Source organism: Orbicella franksi, chromosome 5 (genome assembly GCF_964199315.1).
Source record: "Orbicella franksi chromosome 5, jaOrbFran1.1, whole genome shotgun sequence".
NCBI lineage: Eukaryota > Metazoa > Cnidaria > Anthozoa > Scleractinia > Merulinidae > Orbicella > Orbicella franksi.
The window spans coordinates 11,009,901-11,032,694 of record NC_138149.1 but is presented as its reverse complement, the minus strand read 5'-3'; the positions used below and the strand labels follow the sequence as shown (position 1 = coordinate 11,032,694).

The 22,794-nt window shown below is 40.7% G+C and overlaps 1 protein-coding gene and 1 pseudogene across 1 annotated transcript in view; both read right to left on the bottom strand.

The window, feature by feature from the left end:
• LOC145488739 (sodium- and chloride-dependent taurine transporter-like) overlaps window positions 1–22,794 on the bottom strand; it is a 40,030-nt gene that overhangs the window by 2,761 nt on the left and 14,475 nt on the right. Inside the window, exons 9-12 of the mRNA XM_081467663.1 lie at window positions 17,684–17,796; window positions 11,626–11,763; window positions 11,139–11,241; window positions 10,457–10,557 (exon numbers count right to left, since the gene is read on the bottom strand). Of these exons, the coding sequence (XP_081323789.1) occupies window positions 10,457–10,557; window positions 11,139–11,241; window positions 11,626–11,763; window positions 17,684–17,796 (455 nt within the window). The remainder of the gene's footprint in view (window positions 1–10,456; window positions 10,558–11,138; window positions 11,242–11,625; window positions 11,764–17,683; window positions 17,797–22,794) is intronic.
• Window positions 2,476–4,309, bottom strand: LOC145488722 (uncharacterized; annotated as a pseudogene).

The window sequence follows — 22,794 nt, the reverse complement described above, 5'->3', positions numbered from 1 at the left end:
CATAAGATTACTAGTCTATTGAAACACGAACAAGTGTAGAAACAAGCAAATGCAACCAAACATGTTCCATTGATGTCACGATGCAAGATATGCAGCTTTTAGTTAGTACTGGTTGCAGTTCTGCGTGACAGGAAATTCTAAAAGCAACGAATATACGTTATCCTAAATGTAATTTACAACTTCAAAATCGATCAGAATGGTAAATTACACTGTAGGGTAGAAAACTACAAACGAAACCGAACATGTAACATGAAAGTCAGGAGTTAAGAAATATCTTCAGTGAGCATTGCAAGCAACAGTTTTTGTAATTCAGTTATAGAAGAACGTTCGAACATGCAATAAAAAAAATCAACAAATAACTGATTGGTACTGGGGAAAAGTTTCAGAGTCAACAAATTGCTTGGAGCATCGAGAGTTGTAAAGGTTGTAAAGTCCTTAGTGCCTTACAAGCTTTGTACTGAGGAGACAACTTTCGTTTTTCGGTTGTACGAGATGTTCCGTTTTGGTAGACTTAGAAGGCCGCTTGTTATGATGTCCTCTGTTAGAGGCTGGTCGTGTGGTAAACAAAGTGCTTGCAACAGAACATCCTGGAACATTGTTACAGTAACAGAAGTATTGTCGTCTTCTTCAATGAAGGCTTGAGTATAGCATGTTTTCTTGCACTTATCAACTTTCTGCGTAAGACCGCACTTTCTGCATTATGTTATGACTTGCGTGCTGTCAGTTATTTTACTTTTGCACTTAAAGCATAAGTAGTAGAATGCAAATGTTTTGATGCTAATAAATTCAGCTTGCGTTGTTTTCGTAAGGAACGTATCGGGCAAGTCAGTTGGAGTGGCCAACGGCTGGGAGAAGTCCTCTCGTGGAGTAATTGTACAATTACATCCAACAGGGGTTCCAACAAACAGGCTTCGTTATAGTCGTTCCTGTGTACTCTCAAGTTCTTGAATGTGTATGCGCTACCTTCTTGAATTTGAGGAATGAAGTCTTCCCAGAGTTCAATTGTAATTGCTCCGTGAGGATCAATTAAGAACCCAGTGATCTTTTCTTTCAAGCCATATCTTGTGTTAACCTTTTTGCGACCTTGAAGTTTGACCACTGGCATCAAATGATATGAGCTGATTATTAGTTTCAGCGGAGAGTGAGCCTAGAGTTATATTAGACTTCAATGTTGCTTTAGGAAATGAAACTGGCATTTCAAATAGTCTCACTATTGCAGCCATGAGTACACTTTTGTGATCAATTCTGTCAATGTCATAATTGATGAGTTTTACTGAACTTGTCTTACTTCAACAGACTGAAATTCTGACAGCTTTGACGGCGAAAAGCAAACACCTCGTCGTACGCCATCCTTCGTTTCCAACTGCATTTCAAAATACTTGCTTGTTGCAGTTTTAGCATCAGTTCTTGTGCTTGATAAAACAGGAGTGACATTATGGACATAAGCAATGAGGTTTGATTACCCATTGAACTGGTACGGAATTGGCTGCTGAGAGTGCTGGTAGAGGGTTGGCTGCTGAGAGTGCTGGTAGAGGATTGGTTGGCAACAGTGCTGCTGGAGGCTTGATTGCTGAGCGTGGGGGCTAGAAAGCTCAGAGCGCTGATGAAGGCTTGTTCGCTAAGAGAGCTGACGAAGACTTGGTTTGTCAGACTGCTAGAGGAAGTTTGGCTGTTCAGATTGCTGGTAAAGGCTTGGTCACTCAGAGTGCTGGTAAAGGCTTGGTTGCTCCGAGTGCTGGTAGAGGCTTGGTTGACCACAATGCTGGTAGATGCTTGGTTGATCACAATGCTGGTAGAGGCTTGATTGCCGAGACAGCTAATGGAGGCTTGGTTGCCTGGAGTGCTATTTGGGGCTTGGTTGCCATGAGTGTCGGTTGAAGCTTGATTGCCCAGAATGCTGGTAGAGGCTTGGTTGCTCAGAGTTTGGGTAAAGGACTGAGTCATCATACTGCTAGTGAAGGCCTGATTTCTTGTAGTGCTAGTAAGAGCTTGGTCAGCCATAGCCTTGGAAGAAGACTCACAGCTACTAGTACTGGTGAAGGGTTCCCAGTTCATTGCTAGAGTCTTGGCTGTCCATGGTTGTGGGAACTGCGTTATATTATTGGGTGATTGATATGGATTGGTATTGGATGATTCTGGCGGTGTTTTTACCCCGGTTCTCGCTAGGAATGCGTTTAGAAGATATTTTTGAACCTCCTCTCACTTTTGGTTGTCTAAAATGAAAGGAAGGGCAAAAAAATCAGCAAGTGAGCAATCTTCAAGTTTTCAGACAGTTTTACTTTAATGAATCATACTGTTCAAGTATTAAACAAACTGGCTTGTGATCAGAAAAATAACATTCTCTGACATATGGAAGAATATTTTTGTCAGGAATATTTGTGTAGCCATGATCAATACACGTTCTGCTATCTGTGGTGTGCTGTAAAATTAGCTGCCTGAAACCGTAATCTCTGATTAACACGTTAAAAAGTGCGCACCTATCCGTTGCATTAAACCAGTCTATATTAAAATCATCAATAATTATCTGGTAGGTTCATAAAGGCTGCAAATGAAGAATTTCAGCAAGAGCTAGGTCCCGGGAGCTAGGCGCAGTTGCTGGACCGGAATCCTTTGTGATCGATAAACTACTATTATGTTTACATTTGGCAAAACTGATAACCTTGCGACTGTAATCTCAATTCCATTTCTGTTGTGTTGACAAGGAAAGTGTAGTAGGAATTCTAGTCTGCTGTATATAGCTGTGCCACCATAAGGCCTATTAGCGCCCTGAGACTGACCATCATTCCTAAACAAAGTAAAGCCATCTATAGCATACATATCATCCATGTCAGATTGGCAAAATCCTGTCTCAACAAACATACACACGTCAGATGAAATGTAATACAGATCACATTGAACATCGTTCATGTGTCTATGAAGGGACCTAGCATTCAGAAAGCACAGTTGGATCGACGGATTCGTTTGTTTAGGTGGAGGAGACATTGTAATCTGCAGACTACTCTCAGCGCGCAAACGACTCACTTCTTGTATTAGATTCTTGTTAACCATTATTTTATCTTCACAAAAATTAGTAATGTATAAGCCATCTATATTGGTGACTCTACTGAGGCCTGCATAATGAATGTGGGGTATACTTTTTTTGTGCAAAAATTTACAACTGTTTTGGTAGCTGCTGGTCGTGTTGGGAACTGTTTCCTAACTAGCTGAGCTGTTCTATTTCTATCAACAGCAAACCGTGTGGTAATAGGCTTGATTGGAGTCCACTCTTGTTTGATCCTTTGTGTGTATAAATGCCTGTTGTCATGACGAGTTTTCTCTCCAACATCAGCCTGATCAAACTGGACCCATACTACTCCAGATGGCTTTCCACATTGATGTACTATTATGTTTTGGACAATGTTACTAGCACCATTAGTCATGCCATCTGCGGCCCTAATATTTATAGCTAATTCTGTTCTTTTACCCTCTGCTAATGAGAGCGTTGACACGATCTGTTTGGTTTTCTTTGGATCATTTGGAATTTGCTTCATGATTTTCTCCTAAGCTCTAATGAACTGGCTCCTACAACACTATCACGAGCTTTTATTGTATCTTTGACTCCAGTAGCAGCTTGATGTGCTTTATTATAAAACTCATTTACCTTTGCATTTTAAATGAAAAAATGAGGGATGTTCATGAATTGGTTGTCAGATGAATTGTCTGGAATGGTACGTTGTTTGATTTTCAAGATGTCCTGTGCTGTTTGCTTTCCTTCTCTTAGCCTGTTGAGGATTTGTGCAAATTCCTTGCTTTGTCCTTGCCTCATGATTTCAACAAGTTCAAACATCTTGAAGAGTTCCTGCCAAAGATTTGGTGCAAGAGAACCATATTCAATGTCATCAAAGTCTGAAAATATGACTATCCATGACAGGTTCGAGTTGAAACAAATCTCCAATAGCAACAATGCTAACACCACCAAAGTCCTCTTTGCATCCTTTTATGTCTTTTAATCTATCATTAATCTGCATGTTCAACATCGTGTTTCCTACCATAGACATTTCATCAACGAATATCAATTTTACACCACCTAAGCGACATCTTAATGTGTTAGGCCGACTGGAGTCTAGAGACTTGTAAATCTTCAGTGACTGGCAAGCTGGTATAGCTAGAGCGCTATGTATAGTATTATCTTTGATGTTGTAAGCAGCTTTTTCTGTCGGAGCCATTAAAACAGCTTTAATCTCAAGGAAATCATGCCCAGCTCTTGTAATATACTACTTTATAGCTGCCTGATAAAGGGCCTTGGTGACATAAGTTTTTCCAACGCCAGCACCACCACTCAAAAACGAGTAAAATGGATTGATTTCGTGCAAAATGTGATAAAAGAATAGCTTTTGTTCTTTGTTTAACTGTCTGACCATTTGTCTGTACTCATTATCTTTTAATTCATTAAGTATGAATTGTTCTTGAGCATTAGAGAGAGCAGAAGGTATGCCTATGTCATGTGACAAATCATGTTTCGTTGAAATCAGGATGCAAGTCCTGCATTCCTTCTTCTTCATCCTGGTATTCACTGTTTAGTGTTAATGGTGCTAAATGGTCAAATCTACTTGAATCTTCATCTTCAGTAGCATTTAGCTGCTTTTCAATGTCATCAAGGGTATCTGTACAAATGGCATACTGCTTTTTTTGTTCCTCAATAACATCTTTAAGAATAAGATATCTTTCAAAGTAAGATGAGGAACTGCTGAGCAAGTCAGTCTCCTCATTTCTCCCAGGTGTCAAAAGCACAATGTGTTCTCTGTAGTGCTTCTCAGGGTCAGTTTTCCTTGTTGAAGAAAACACTTCTGATGATCCTAGCCTTCACTCGCTTCTTACACTTTGGCGATTGATTGGTGTGTTCACCTTCATCATCACTGTTGTCATCGTCATAAGTCTCAAATGGCAGCCCATCTATATCAATCTTCAATGATTTTTTTCTGAAATCTCTTCCCACGTGAATCATACTAGGCAGCCCAGTCTGCTAGGGATACGTGTTCAAAGTTTGCAGGTCTGTTTGTGTATCTTTTCAACAAACCACTTGTTTAAACATCTTCATCTTCATCATCCATTTCATTCATGTCATCCATGGTTTTTAAAAGGTGAACTCTATCTCCAGGTGGAGAAGTATTAACAAAGACAACTTCGCGGGAAGATTTCCTCATTGGAAGCTGTAACAGAATGTAAACAGCTTCCTGTGCACTGATCTCTACGCTATTTAAAAAGCGATTTCCAGTATCTCTCACTTGTTGTTTAACAGTAGAGTTGCATTTTCGAGCCTCTGCACAGGCATTCCTCAGAAGCTCACTCATTTATTTTTGTGCCTTTGAAATGTGTGATACAGTATACATAGCACATGCGTAAACATCTAACACAAACTGGATGTCCATATTGGCTCTCCAGGCTTGAAGGCATGCTGTATTATAGTTATTAATACGTAGCTCATTTGGCTGTCTTTTCAAAAATATTGTTGGGCATTTCAGAGATGACCTAATAGCTAGAATGTAGTCTTTTTCACTGACACCAAGTTTAAGGAGTAATTCATCAAAAGAGATATTGGCACCCTCTTTTATGCTATTTTAGTGCTGTTGAACTGATTTTCAACAGGCGTTGTGTTCTGCTACAGCACTAGTTTGAGTTTCACCATCAATTGGACACAGAATCCTTGTGCACCTCATGGGGGGTTGGGGATAATTATATCGGCATTCAACCTTAGTACCTTTACGGCATGTATGAGAATGCCTGTGCATTTGCCGAGAAACAAGTTGAAGTAATGTTGGATCGTCACTTGGTTTTGAACAAGTTATGATACTGTCAATGAATGCTGTGACTTCTTCATCATCATTTACACCAAATACTGGGGCATTTTCAAGCCAGATAAGCATGTGAATATGTGGAGATCCCCTTTGTTGGTATGCAACTCTGTAAAACAAGTCACCTATTCTACCTAAGGGTGCTTCTTCAGCCATGAAAAATATTTGTAGGAATTGGCTTACTTGATAGTCAAAGTGTTTAGCACATGTTACTGGATCCTACTGAATAAGTCTGGATTTTTCTTCCTAATTGAGATTTTTGAGCTGGCTATCAGTATATTCTGAAGAAAATGATTTCAACACACATTGCAGCCCTCCCATCAGATCTTCTTAATTCTGATTTACAAATCTCACTATAATGCACGGGGGTTATTCTATCTTTGTTATCAGGCCTCTTTTGTCCAACAAATATTCCTGGATATGCAAGTTCTTCAGAATGTTTATCATGGAATATGCTAACTGGTCTACTGCCTTCAGCTGGTGCAAGATTTAAAACATGTTGGTGCTCATTATTGTCTACAAAGTTAGCAGTTGTTAGCATAGTGTCTGTTACGCACGCCTGCAGGTATTTCAGCTTCGTCTTCAGTCCAGGCACTATCATCATTAGAGAAATTCTCTTTGCTACTCTCATTTATTAAAGAGTTACTAGTTTTTGTATTTATCTCACTAGTGTAGGGAAATGTCTCAGAATTATCATCAGCATTGTTGTTATTGATATCACAATTATTATAGTTTTTATCATGCACTGATTCTGTTGTGTAGGAAACTTCTCAGTCTTGGTCAAAATTAATCCGTTCCTCTCTGTGAAGAGCACTCTTCCTAACTAGCCACTGAGAAGCCTGTATTACCATAGATGGTCTCACATTTAACGATAAGGCAGAACTTTTATACTATAACTTTCTCTTCAAGTTAACTTTAACAGTTGCTGTCTGAGTTGGCAACCGAGGTAATAACGAAATTGAAGTTGTCACATCAGCTGCAACATTAACGACATTTCTAGTTATCTTGAACTGCTTTCCTCTTGGTGCCTGCATAATCTTTTGAAATGCCAATCTTGGTGCAAGTAATCTGCACTCAAGCTCATTCAAATCCCAAAACGGTGGCTTTGGAGGAAATTTCATTCCATTCTTAACAGCGCAAGGTGGCACTTTGCTTTTCTTTAACTATCTCTCACACATTTTGCACAACCATTCTATGTCTTGAACACTTCTTTCCTTGGTGAGGTATTTATCAACACCTGGATTATTTTCTCTAACCTTTAAAGCAGATACAACATGTGTTGGTACCACATCTGGTCTCAAGAGCTACAAATGTAAAATGGTCCACTTGAAACAAATGTTTTGAAACTTTGAAATTAGGAAATCAAATATGTTATGCTCCCTTTCATTAGCAGTGCAGAGTGCTTTTTGTTCAGTCTTTTTCGATTGATATTTACGTATCTGGGCAGCATGCTTCTTTTTTTGTTATACTGTTTGTTTTAGACGTCTCTTCTGCTTTGCTGCAGCTTGTTTTTTCTTATCCTCTGGTGTTTTTTTCAGTCTATATTGTCACATATACTCTGCATGCCTTTTCTTTTTTACCTCGTTTTCTTTCTCATCTTCCAATATGCACTTACATGTGGCTGTATTTTGCTTTTGCATACATGCATGATTTTTGCATGATTCCAGACAACAAACAGCTGGCCTTTTTCTTCCCTCTGTCACTGAATTTATTTGTTTACAATTCAAAAAAGAATCAGATGCAGTCATCTCATTATTTGAGTCATCTCTTGTTTGTTGTACAGTTTGGTTTGAAATACATTTCTTAGTTGATATATAATGCACTTCACCAATATGCCCAGCTTACACCGTGACACACTCTTGCTGAGGATTTGTGGCTTCTATAATGTTAAATCTGCAAAATTTGGGTCAGATTCTATAATGATAATTTTAAGGTTTAACGTATCTGCAACTGCTTGAATGATGAGATTATCAGCCCATGTTCCTTGCCTTGACATGTTTTCTAAGTATTTAAGCCGGGACTGGTCAAAATTACTTTCAATGAATCTTTCTGGGTTTTGTCTCAAATGATTAACTCCTGCAGCCCTTATGTAAAAATGATGTTTTGAATCAGAGAATAACTGGTGAGAAATGTCATGAAAGAAGCAATTTCCTTGACCGCCCAGGTCAACTGGGACGAGACCATAATCAAGCAACTTTGTTTCTAACATCCGTAATGGTGAAAAACATGCACTTTCTTCATTGAGATGATTTATTGGCGTAGGACCTGGATTGAGCTCTATGTCCCCTGAGAGCATAATCCTCTTCTTGGATTCATTACATCTTGCATTTTTGTTACAGTTACATGCTGTTACAGGAGTAGATTGCTGTATGACTGTGGGATGACTAATGTTTGATATCTGGCATATTTTTTTTTGGAATTACTTCTATCATTACAATAATTATTATTCGTTCTCTTTCTTCCTATAGCATGACTACTTATGACTTTTCTGTTTGAATGAGCCCAGCATTGTCTACTCATGTTAATGAAGTATGCAGTGAAAAAGCAATAACGCCTACGAAGAAAATTGACACGAAAGTCTTTGTAGTTTTTACCTATGCTATGTATCTCAGAGGATTTAGGAAAACAATTTTTCATCATATTCTTTGAGTGCTCTCTTGACTTTCTCTTACTTAACAACCCAACCAATCTATTAACTCGCACTCGTGATGGCTCACGATCCCTCTGTTTTTGTCTAAATTGACTTTTCACACGACTCCTAACACTTGATCTGTTTACTTCATGTATGGCAACTAAATCAGTCTTAGCTGCTTCATGGTAATTTGTGTAGACACCTTCTATTAATTTATTCATAACAGCTTTCACTGGTGTTTCCTCTGAGTTAATGATGCAGTGCTAGTTTGATGTGTCGAAGCACCTACCTGTAAGATCAGTAGCATTTTGAAATTCGTGGTTGCTACGTGGCTTCGAAGCAGGGTTTTCAGTACAGACATCAGCATGATAATTGCTACCACCATCAGCAATTTCATCAGTCGCCCCCCACATCAAGAAACGGGTCTCAACCGTAGGCTGATTGATGTCCAAAAGCCACACAGCCCATGGAAAGCGGGTTTCAATTCTCCTCTTACAAGGGACAAACATCCTCTTGCGAGGCTCAAATATCCTTTTATGAGGCTCACTTCTCTTTAAATGAACTTTTTTAAGCGTCGCTTTGTTGGTCCTATTTCGAAGAAACAACAATGATGAAATTGGGAGTGATCGAGCGAAGTACAACTAATTACTATCATGAAACCAATGGACCGCCCACAAAGCGTTATCAGTTCGTCGAATACTGCTATCCAAAACTGAAAAAATGCTCGGCGCAGTTCTCAGTGAAACCATCATTGAATGTTGTGATAAAAGCCACGGAACGCCTTTCGACCCATCATGAAACCAGTAGAGCGGCCATGAAGTTTTATCGAATCGTGGAGACCTGCAACCCAAAACTGGAAAAAAGCTTCGTATACTCCGCATAGTTCTCAGTGAAAACATCGATGAATGCTGTGATTAAAGTAAGTATTACGCAAATAAAATCACAACTAAAACTTACCTGGATTGAGCCACTTCCAAGTCCACAACTTGCAAAACCATGTACGCCCAAAACGATAAGGACAACAACCACAGACGTTGTGAAACGCTTCGCAACTTGCAAAACCATGTACGCCCAAAACGACATGAACAACAACCGCAAAAGTTCTGAAACGTTTCCACCCTATGAATTGTGGGGGCGAGATTGAACATTTCTACGCATGTACATGATGACGCGTAATGAAATGTGTAGTATTCGGGGAATGTTCATGGACTTACGTACATGACGGCAAAGAGTCCACGATGCTCCAAGTACCGTAAACTCAAAAATTGGGTCGAGTAGCAGCTCTCGTAAGGTCTCACATTAATGACTTGATACCCTTTGAGACGAAAGAAACAATGCCCCTAGCCCCAAAACAGTAACTTGTGTTAAATAGCAAAAGAATTGCAAGCTGACGAGAGCTGCTGCAGTTCTATAAGAATTCATCATTTATGAATAAAGAGGAGGTGGCAGCTGTTTTAGCAAATGCTAATGATTCCTTTGAACAAACAGGGAAAATTCTCTTGGACAATAGTTTGTTGAGGTCACACAGAAGAAGGGCTATATAACGCCTATTTTAAATAAGTTTCACATTTTCCAGGCGGTGATTGGCCGCAATATAATGCTCAGAAATGGGTATACCACGGCGATATCCGCCACTGACAAATCATAAGTTTGAACTTAAACGAAAGTGAATTCCTTCCATGCTTCAGTTGCAAAAACAATTTACCGTTTCAACAGGAAATATGACGTGACAGACCTGATGCTATTTTTAATCTGACTGTTTTTAATCAAGTAGTAAATCATGTTAATAAGTTACATCTCGAAGAAAGCATTCTTCATGTGTGCACGGCTTACTATTTCCTCTGATATGGTTTTAAATATATAAAGTTGTAAATTATCTGGAGGTTTTCTGCCATTCGGAGATGAGATTTGAACATTCGAAAAGCAGTGCCGGCGATATATTCTACGATCAACGATATATACTTGCATCGATTTACTGAATCAAAAAACTCACCGAACAAAAAATGGGCGCAAGAAAACACCAGCACCAGCCGATCCATGGATTGATTCGAAATCCCAGCATGCTTTCAAAGTTGTCATAGAAACGACGACGTCCTGTTAATAGTCATAAGAAATTTGTAGAGAGTATTTATGATCAAGCAAGCTACATGATGAAGCTACCTAAGATAGGTCTGGTTAGGTCTGAAAATGTACATGGAAAATGGCGTACTTTGGCCTAAAATAAGCTAAGTTAAAAGCATGGAGAGCCGGGTGGTACACACCCACCATAATGTCCAGTCGCACAACACTTCACCTCTCCTTTCCGGGAACTCAGCACGCTATTGATATGTAACATGGAAACTGTAACATAATCTGATAAAGAAACCTATAAATAACGGTTTTTATGGTCGCAAAACATGACAAAAAATTACTGAAAGGACACATGAACGCGTTAGAAAATTCATTGAAGCGAATTGCAACACCAGCCACAGGAACCAAGGAAATTGGGAATCTGGGTACATGTATGAGTTGGGAAATTTGGTTAGGAACCAGATATGAATCATACGTTAAAAAATAACTGATGATTCAGATTGGGACACAGGGATTGAGGATTTATTGTCGAAATTTAATATTCTCGAAGGCATAGTGTTTCTGTAATTGACGTCCGTTATATACTTATAAGCTATTTTTCTCACCATAAAACCATCCTATGGCAACACATTCGCAGATGACCACCAACAACAGAACTGATCCGCTGCCAGAGTATGCGTCAAACAATTGGAACACGTACATACCACCCTATAAAGAATATAAACAGTGTATTTTACAATGGTTGTCAAGGACGGTTTTCACTTAATAATCCCAAGAACTTTGTGATTAATGTTATACAAGTTTGGTTGCATGTCTTGTTGCTGCTCCCTTAGTTTGCTTAACTATTTGTTGTTTGTTTTTCGTTTGCTAAACTGCTTCTTCTTTTTTCTCCTGTCTGTATGTCTGATCGTGTGTCGAGAGCTATCCAAGTGATAGACAGGCTGATAAACCAGGGCTCTTAATACCAAAGTACATAAGAAGCTGGTCAATTGCTCAGATGTCCCAGTGGCAGGAATAAAGATGTTGAGATAGAGGATAAACTGAAACCAAGTCCGATCCATTGTACATACAAACCATGGACTGCATCTTTACCTCAGTAACCATGGACAACCCAAGTAGAAACCAGATGCAACAGATAAAGACGGTAAACATTTCCTTGCGATGGCCACGCCTCAGGTATTGCGGAAACAAATCAACAACGCCCGTCACGACGCCCTCGATGCCTACAAACTTGATGCAAAAAAAAATGAAAATCATTATCACCGAATACAAGAAACAGCGTCGTCAAGATACTACAATTTATTTTTCTTGTGTCATGTCTCTCTCGTCCATTAGCTGGCAATTGGACAAAATTTCAACTCCTGGCAGACACTGATAGAAAAGACGCATCTTTTGTTTTCGTTTTTCTTTTATTTGATAGCTGAGATATGATATCTGCAAACTTAACTGATAGCTAAAAAAAAACGCTGAAATTTTTTAACTAATTACTGAGATTCCAGCGCTCCCATCCCGACGGTCAATCGATAAACACAAGTCTTAGGTGTTAATCTCACCGAAATCAAAACAATTTTTTCTTGCCTTGTGTAGACTCTCATTCTTTTTTTTAAGGTTAACATCCCGAAGGATATTACTGAATTATTTTCAGCCTAAAGGCTATATTTCGAAGTATACATTTACATCTGAAAACGGATACAGTATTTCTCGTCCACACGAGTCCGACGATCCGTATTGTTTGCACTGTACTCGACAACACGAGAACGATAAACGGATATAGGTTAAGTAAATCACTCAAACCAGAACTTAAGAATGGGTGACAGTTAGGATCGAGAAACGCCAGTCAACGTCCCATTTGACAAATCGCTCATATTTTGCCCAAAGATACCCTTAGGTGACCTAATTCTAAAAATCATATTTAAAGGTTCCAGCGAATTTTTATTTTTCAGAAATTCGCGAAAATTTCAAAGCGCGGTCAAAGTGCGGTTTTTCGTGTAATAAAATGACCGAAATAAGGTGCGAGGACGAAGCGCTGCTAAAGTCTTAAAATAAACTCAATTGACTTCAAACTTCACACAAATGTGGAACAACCACTCTAATTTATTCCTCGCTTTAAACTAATCTCAGATATGTTGATATAGTGGTTTTCCGAACCATTTTAAAAACAGCTATGAAGCGTGTGAAAAATAACGGCAAAATATAGGTCATGTTTAACAGCATAAAAATGGATCTGGTACCTCACTTTCCGATTATTTTACTTTACAGCCTTAAAATATCATTATTAAAGATATACCATGCCAAGTTTCATGCTCGAACTCGCAGTATTTCCCTTTGTGAAAAACGAAAATCTATGTCAATGTGTTGGGCGCAAATAACACAATAATTATGCACGAACCAGAGACAAATCAATTTCAATGGCGAAAGTAAAAGGCTATCATTAATTAGAATCCCGTCAATTCACTGCTATCAGTAGAAACATACTGTCCACTGCATAAAAACTGTTTTTAGACGTTTTCGAGCCATTGCGCGTTAACTTTGTTTAATTTCTTGTCCGCCGTCATGTCTGGTTTGTCATCCCGTGTATTTCCTTAATGTCAACAACACGTGAATGGTTGTCATAACAAACGCAAGAGATTTCCTGGAACCTTAATGTTTTCGATTCACCAAAACGCTTTAAGTTCGTTAAGACACAATAATGTGTCAACTTGGTATGCTTTTTAGCATCAAGGACGTTAAAGGACTGTAAATTAATCGAGTTGAAATATCTTGAAGCAAATCAAAATCGCGCCCTTATTCTAATTTGGTAAACAGCCGATCTCCGCTCAAGTTCAAGAAGTCGAGGGGTTAATCCGGCAATGTATTACCGGTACAACAACAAAATCAAACCGAGGTCATCAAAAGTGTAAGTTTAAAAGTGTAGTGGCAAGTTCCAAATAAATTTCGCCTATATAAATTGGAAACAAGATGTGAAACGGTCTGACCCGAAACAAATAAACAAAATATTAATACGACTAATTTAACCCGAAAATGTTACAGAAAACATACCTAAAAGCCGTCGATTCCCCTCGATACCACTCCGCATTGCTTTAAAGAGCCCAAGCTTTCTGCTGTAAGAATCAGGGGTCTCATGAATCTGTATTTATTATATCGGCAACCATGCTGCGTGGCTGATATTCGAGATTCAGTAAAAGTTGTCACACAACCGTACGAGCAGCCCAGTCACGCTTTCACTGCTCTTGCACAAATGTTCAACATTTCGCAATTTACATAAACCGACTACAAGTTTAAAGTAGTGAGAGTAGATTGAAATGCGCTTTTTAAAGCTGTCCTATCGAGGAACAATTATTTCTTGTTTTTGAATGGCTCTTAGTTGTAGCTACAGTCGGGGAGGGGGGGAGAGGGTATTCCCGGAAATTTCGGATATCTGTATGCCGTGGAAGATTAAGTGGTCTCCAGCTCTTAACGCCAACACTGAAACACTAGATGATTCTCGAAGTATCACAGGGGTCACTAAGCTAAATAATTTTGAGTGTAGCACCGCTGAGTCAATTAACCGTTGGCGCGCATATTGCATTGACCGTAGACAGGTGGAAAAACAGTTCAACCGGAAAAGCTTGTTGCACATTGTAATTTAGCGTTGTCCAACACGCAGTCGGTCTGGTTGTAATGTTAATCGTATTTGAGAGAATCTCAAGTTTTCTTTCGACACATACTGGGGTGACATACTACTAGATGGGCGTGGCCGGGAGCCACAAGTCAAGTCAGTCAATTTGCCATGCTTAACCGAGAAGAGTGATAGTGAGCCACTAGTGGAAGGACTGCAGATTGTCCCTACGCTTTACCCTAATAGGCCTCTGTGTTATTCTAATCAACTGATGCTGAGCTCGCTCCAGGGGGGGTGGTGAGATGAGAGACCCTGGGAACGAGGTTGAGACGATTCGGCCGTTAGTTTTTCCTCTTAAGTGTCTTCCTCCTCTACTCCGTCCCCTTCTCTACAAAAATTTAACGATCCTCCCCCCTCCCCTCCCCCCCTCCCGCAAGAGGTGTTTGCTAAATACCGAAGAAGCCAAACACCGGCAGTTCCTAAGAATACTTCCGCCAAGTGCAGTTGTTAGTAAAATACTTCAGAAGCGCCGAGTTTGGAGCTTTTCCGCGCACGAGTGGGAGAGGTATATCTAGTCCCATGTCTTCGCACCCGCACGGTAGCATACACAGTTTCAGGTTCTTTAGGTCACCCTCCATCGCCAAGGCACAGGAGTCTTGCTGGTCGTGTACCAAAGGATGCTGGAGCTGGAGTATTTCTACAACTTCCTTTGCCTGAATAAAATTTCTCTCCTCTTCAGATGCCTGAACATGCATCTCATCAGGATCACTTTGGCGCATTGCGGCACTTAGATGAGAGAAAAACTAGCACCTGAAAAAGACGAAAATTATAAGGATCCCGGGCACTGCGCATTCCCGCGCCACCAGTTCGGCGTCAACCTTTCGGCCTGTCGTTTGACCAACGCGGAATTTTGCCATAAGATACGATTGCTGCTTGTCACTGACTGCCCTGAGAGCCCAAACCTTTTTTAAAACAACGAGGGCTTCCTGGTGACCTATTGTGGCTTTGAGTTAAGCGTCAACGCCTGCTCCAAGCAAGGTTTGTAGCACATTTTGGCTAAGTCCATAAGGGAATAGCTTTCCAGGGACTGAGTTCATTTCTCCAGCGACAAGTGCCTCTCTAAAGTAGACAGCCTATAAAAGACACGAATGCAGCGGCCTTGAAGACATCAATACACCCCTACCGTGCATGGTTACTATCTATGGAAACCTCAGCAGACGCTTCCTCGGTCACACCCGTTGATAATGGCACTGATGTTAAGGTCGCAGTCACTCCTCTCGGTTAAGCATGGCGAGTTGACTGACTTGACTCGTGGCTCCCGGCCACGCCCATCTAGTAGTATGTCACCCCAGTATGTGTCGAAAGAAAACTTGAGATTCTCTCAAATACGATTAACATTACAACCAGACCGACTGCGTGTTGGACAACGCTAAATTACAATGTGCAACAGGCTTTTCCGGTTTAACTGTTTTTCCACCTGTCCACGGTCAATGCAATATGCGCGCCAACAATTATTTAGCTTAGTGACCCCTGTGATACTTCGAGAATCATCTAGTGTTTCAGTGCTGGCGTTAAGAGCTGGAGACCACTTAATCTTCCACGGCATACAGATATCCGAAATTTCCGGGAATACCCTCTCCCCCCCTCCCCGACTGTAGCTACAACTAAGAGCCATTCAAAAACAAGAAATAATTGTTCCTCGATAGGACAGCTTTAAAAAGCGCATTTCAATCTACTCTCACTACTTTAAACTTGTAGTCGGTTTATGTAAATTGCGAAATGTTGAACATTTGTGCAAGAGCAGTGAAAGCGTGACTGGGCTGCTCGTACGGTTGTGTGACAACTTTTACTGAATCTCGAATATCAGCCACGCAGCATGGTTGCCGATATAATAAATACAGATTCATGAGACCCCTGATTCTTACAGCAGAAAGCTTGGGCTCTTTAAAGCAATGCGGAGTGGTATCGAGGGGAATCGACGGCTTTTAGGTATGTTTTCTGTAACATTTTCGGGTTAAATTAGTCGTATTAATATTTTGTTTATTTGTTTCGGGTCAGACCGTTTCACATCTTGTTTCCAATTTATATAGGCGAAATTTATTTGGAACTTGCCACTACACTTTTAAACTTACACTTTTGATGACCTCGGTTTGATTTTGTTGTTGTACCGGTAATACATTGCCGGATTAACCCCTCGACTTCTTGAACTTGAGCGGAGATCGGCTGTTTACCAAATTAGAATAAGGGCGCGATTTTGATTTGCTTCAAGATATTTCAACTCGATTAATTTACAGTCCTTTAACGTCCTTGATGCTAAAAAGCATACCAAGTTGACACATTATTGTGTCTTAACGAACTTAAAGCGTTTTGGTGAATCGAAAACATTAAGGTTCCAGGAAATCTCTTGCGTTTGTTATGACAACCATTCACGTGTTGTTGACATTAAGGAAATACACGGGATGACAAACCAGACATGACGGCGGACAAGAAATTAAACAAAGTTAACGCGCAATGGCTCGAAAACGTCTAAAAACAGTTTTTATGCAGTGGACAGTATGTTTCTACTGATAGCAGTGAATTGACGGGATTCTAATTAATGATAGCCTTTTACTTTCGCCATTGAAATTGATTTGTCTCTGGTTCGCGCATAATTATTGTGTTATTTGCGCCCAACACATTGACATAGATTTTCGTTTTTCACAAAGGGAAATACTGCGAGTTCGAGCATGAAACTTGGCATGGTATATCTTTAATAATGATATTTTAAGGCTGTAAAGTAAAATAATCGGAAAGTGAGGTACCAGATCCATTTTTATGCTGTTAAACATGACCTATATTTTGCCGTTATTTTTCACACGCTTCATAGCTGTTTTTAAAATGGTTCGGAAAACCACTATATCAACATATCTGAGATTAGTTTAAAGCGAGGAATAAATTAGAGTGGTTGTTCCACATTTGTGTGAAGTTTGAAGTCAATTGAGTTTATTTTAAGACTTTAGCAGCGCTTCGTCCTCGCACCTTATTTCGGTCATTTTATTACACGAAAAACCGCACTTTGACCGCGCTTTGAAATTTTCGCGAATTTCTGAAAAATAAAAATTCGCTGGAACCTTTAAATATGATTTTTAGAATTAGGTCACCTAAGGGTATCTTTGGGCAAAATATGAGCGATTTGTCAAATGGGACGTTGACCGGCGTTTCTCGATCCTAACAGTCAGCCATTCTTAAGGATACGAGATGGACACCGAGCGTTCGTTTATGGCTTGATGCAGTCCATTCAAGAATACGAACGCGTATTGGAAGGTACTCTTTCATGGGCAACAACTTACACGTGTGGAACAAGCTCAATGAGAAATAAATTCTTTGATTTTCAGATAGGCAATAGTATGTCCTGATCTTATCATACTCCTAACCGACTATTTCTCGTCACTTTTTTTCAGGGAATCTTGAAATATAGTGGTAACTAAAGATGACGATTTTCTTCATTATTTTTTCCTCCTGCGGGTTAAATTGAGAAAGGAGTTACCCCATTATTTAGCTCTGTTAATTTACCTCACTGTCAAGACCAAGCAAGATTAACATGAAGAAAAACAAAGCAGACCATAACGGAGCTAAAGGCATCTGAGCAACCGCTTCTGGATAAACGATGAAGGCAAGTCCTGGACCTGTAAGAGGATTATCAATCGACAGACAAACAAGGGACACCTTAGGTAAGGAAAAAAACTTAAACCGCTTTCCTGAGTAGCAAAGATTTGAGAAAATATTAAAATTCTTCTGAGTCTGATCACGGACTCCTCAGTCGTCTTGCGCGTCTGACCCTGTCCAAACTGTTTTATGACCACGTACCAGACTATAAGGTCCCAGGTGCGATAAGGCCCTACCGTAAACTGACACCCTTGTCTTAAAAGGGTTCCTCTTTAGTTGCTCCCCCCTCCCCCCCCCCCCCCCATCCCTCCTTAAAGAAGGAGCTCAGTCATTGGCGAGATCTGGATCCGACGCTGAATTCTACCTCGCATTTGCATACAATCGGAGGTCACGTGAGGTAGCAAGCATGTGATATCCGAGCTCAGTGCAAGTTAGCTGTCCGAGCAAGCAGTCTAAAGTTTATTTTCGCAGTCTTATTTTCGAGTGTTTTAGACCTTTCCACGTCCTGCGGTTAACATGTCAGGAGGAAAAGAATCCGCAGAATCGGCGAACGAAGACCAGTTATTGGCTTGTGACCCCGACGAGGACAACATCGCCGGAATATCCGGAGAGAAACATCTCGACACGCCAAGTGTCATGGCGGCCAAGGCCCCTGTGAGCGACTCGAACATTTCGATGTCGCACGCTGACGTAAAGCTCCTTTCGTCAGCGATACTGACCTTGTCACAGAAAATCGATAAATTCGAGGAATTCCCTTCTAAAGGCAAAGGCAAAGGCAAAGGTAAACGGCTGAGTGATGACCGAGAACATCAACACGGTCTTCCCGCCAAGAAACCCTCCAAAGACAGCTCGAGCTCCTCGAGCGACCAACATGAGAACGAAGAAGACATTCAGACTCTCATGGATAAAGTAAAGGGTGAAGATGGCGATCTTGAGGCGGAAGAGCCAGAGGAAGACGAAATTTTAGCGGACTTCGAGAAGGAGTACGATTCTGAAGACCTGACTGGCAAAAGTATTCACAGTCCACAGCTCGCCAAACTGCTTAACAAGATGTTCCGCAACCGTTTGCCAGATAAATTGCTGAAAGAAAAGCTTGAGCGCCAAGCTAGACCGGAAAATTGCGATACTGCTAAACGCACAAGGGTAAATCCAGGCATCTGGCGTAAGCTCCGTGAGCCCACGCAGAAGAGGGATTTGCAGCTGTTCAAAATCCAGCAAGCCCTCGTTAAAGGTATAATCCCAGTCCCTCGTTTGACCGATCTTTCCATGACAGAGAAGAAAGGCCTAGACCAGGAAGGGGTTTAATAGATAAAACAGTTTGGACTCGACGCTCTATCTTTGCTGACGCATGTTAACTATGAACTTAACATACAGCGAAAGCAACTCATGAAACCTGATATTGGCAGAGATTATGTCTCTCTCTCTGTTCTCCTCATGTGCCGTTCACTGACTTGTTTGTTGGAGATGACCTTCAAAAACAGTTGAAAGACATAGGAGATGTGAACAAAATTGGAGCCAAAGTGCAAGGTCATAGAGGACCCCACAGATCCCAAACGGGCTATGTCAACAACAATAACTCCAAGGGATCTTTTTCCCACAGAAATCAGTCAAAAAACTTGAAGGGCCAAACCTACAGACCCTGGCGACACAAGGACTCCCAGAAGTCCAACACAAACAACAAGAGGTCATCTCAGTAGCCCACGAAGCTAACACGATAAATGCTGTTTCAAATTTTGTTGCTGGTAATATAGCTAAACACATCTCTAACTGGAGATCTATTACCACAGACCCAAGCATCCTTGAGATTGTGTCAGGCTATTTCATTGAATTTGAAAGCACACCATGTCAGTCAGCTGTGCCACATATTACTTTTTCTAACGGCGATGATCTCATCATTGCTGGAGAGATAAATAAACTCCTAGAGAAGGGAGTCATTAACAAAACTACACATTGTGACACTGAATTCATATCCACAGTTTTTATTCGGCCCAAGAAAGATGGGTCTCATCGACTCATCCTCAATCTTAAAAAATTGAATGAGTATGTCACATATCACCATTTTAAAATGGAATCTCCCCAGTCAGCAGTACAGTTACTTAACAAAGACTATTGGATGGCAGTTTTAGATCTCAAGGATGCTTATTATTCTGTGCCCATAAACCCCCAGCACAGGAAATTTCTCAGATTTGAGTTTAAAGGATCTCTTTATGAGTTCACCTGCTTACCTAATGGCCTTGTATCGGCCCCTAGAGTATTTACAAAGCTCATGAAGCCAGTATATGCAACATTGAGGTCAAAAGGATATCTTATAGTAGGCTACATAGATGACATCCTTTTGCTAGCAAAAACACCTCATGAATTAGAGCAAGTTGTGGCTGAAACAGTTGCCTTGCTTAGATCACTGGGATTTACAATTCACGAATCAAAGTGTGTCACAACACCAACCCAGATTGTCAAATTTCTGGGATTCTTACTGAACTCTAAGGACATGATCATTTCTATGATCCCTCAAAAAGCAGCCATTATCAAATCCAAGTGTCACAATCTAGCACATGTGGAAGGACCCACTCCAATTCGAGATGTGGCCTCTGTAGTGGGCCTCATGGTCTCAGCCTTTGAAGGAGTTCAGTATGCACCTCTGTTCAATAGGTCTCTGGAAAATGACAAGACGTATACTCTAAAAAACAATGGATGGGACTTGGAGGGGAAAATGACACTCTCCCCTCTAGCAAAACAGGACCTTTCATGGTGGATCACCAATGTTGATCAACTCCCCAAAGCCATCACGCCTAAACCCTCAGACTTAACTCTCATGACTGACAGCTCTCTTAAAGGATGGGGAGGGGTGATTGAGGGCACATCATCTGTAGCGGGTGGCAGATGGTCACACAAAGAATCCCAACTATATATTAACCTTTTGGAATTGAAGGCCATTCATCTCGCCTTGCAGGCCCTCTGCAACCATATGCAGAATCGCCACATAAAAATCCTTTGTGACAATACTACTGCTGTTTCATACATTCGTAATATGGGCGGTACAAAATCTCGCAGTTGCAATGACGTCACCAGGGAAATTTTTATGTGGTACATAGATCGAGAGCTAACACTATCAATTTCCCACTTACCAGGGAAACTAAACACAGAAGCAGATAAGACTAGCCGTGAATTCCACAGTAGTAATACTGAATGGTCGCTAGACCACATTCCATTTAATGAATTGAAATCAAACTTGGGTGAGCCTGATATTGATATATTTGCGTTAAGGCTAAACCACAAGACAACCCACTATATAGCCTGGAGACCAGATCCAGGGGCAGTAGCTATTGATGCCTTTACTATAGATTGGTCCCACTATAACCTTATCTATTGTTTCCCTCCGTTTAGTCTCATCGGCAAAGTCCTTCAGTTCATACAAGAGAGCAAAACAACAGCCATCCTAGTTTACCCACATTGGCCAACACAGTTCTGGTATCCACTCCTGCTTCAGTTAATGAAATCTCCACCGGTAAAAATCAAGATGCACAAGAAGACTCTAACATTGCCCCATCAACCAGAAGAAGTTCACCCTCTGTTCCCCAAACTTCAGCTTCATGGATGTCTTGTGCCCAGTCATCATTAATTAATCAAGGCGTAACAGGGGAGCCTTTGAACACCATCTTGGAATCATGGCGATCACTGAGGGACCCGTAAACAATATCATACATATGTTTCAGCCTGGGTTAAGTTTAGTAGTGACAATTCTATCAGTCCAATGAACCCAACCCTGCAACAGGTTTTGGAGTTCCTGTCATTCCAATCAAAAACAGCTGGATATAGTGCGGTAGCAACTGCTCGGAGTGCCTTGTCAACCTTCATCAAAATAGATGGCGTAAAAGTGGGTGATCACCCACTAGTGTCACGGTTTATGTCTGGTTTATTCAATCAAAAACCAGCCCTGCCTCGCTATACTGAGTCGAACTGAGACTTGGAATCCACAGATTGTGCTCAACCATTTAAAAACTTATCCAACCACGGGAAACTTGTCACTTAAGCAACTCACTCAGAAACTAGTCATGCTTATGGCACTCCTCTCAGCACAGAGAACCCAGACTCTTCAAAAGTTATCTCTGGAGGAAATGCGTGCATCGCCTGGAAAGTATATATTCCATATCTCCTCTCTCTTGAAGCAAACCAGTGCAAAAGGTGGCCAGAACAGACACTTATTCCCTATCACCTTTACCGGTTATAATGTGGATAAAAGACTTTGTGTTGTTGAACTTTTGACAGTCTATATTGAAAGGACAGCCTCCCTTAGAAAAAGCACAAAGCAGCTGCTGATTTGCTATGTAGCACCTCATGGACCTGCCTCTAAGGACACAATATCTAGATGGGTTAGACAAACTATGAAGGATGCAGGAATCAATACTTCAGTTTTCAAACCCCATAGCACTAGGGGTGCAGCAACGTCAGCTGCTAAAGCTGCTAATGTACCTATTCATGAGATTATGAACACTGCTGGGTGACGCTCAGATTCAACCTTTGCAAAATTTTATGATCGCCCTATCATAAATGAAAGTAATTTCGCAGAGGCTATCCTTACTAGCAGTAGCCAGTAATTTTCTGTGTTTGCAGCTATGCATGCTTTAGCAGTGGTACCATATCATATTCTGTTTCATTGTGCTTACATTAGCATTTGGTAATGGTACATGTCATATAAGGAGTATCATTAAAGTACATGCCATGGTGTTACAGTTATTATGCCTGTTATTTGCTGTGGCTTTGAGCTTTGAAATCTCACGTGACCTCCGATTGTATGCAAATGCGAGGTAGAATTGGGAAATTAAACGAGACTTACCTGGAAGTTGAAGTTTGATTGAAATTCTACCGTGGCATCTGCAGCAATGAGGAGGTCACATCCCACCCATCCCACGGGCCCTTACGCTCTTCATAGTGACCTCTTTTCCTGTACCATCAAAGCCACACCAAACTGCTTTCAAGACTGAGCTCGGATATCACATGCTTGCTATCTCACGTGACCT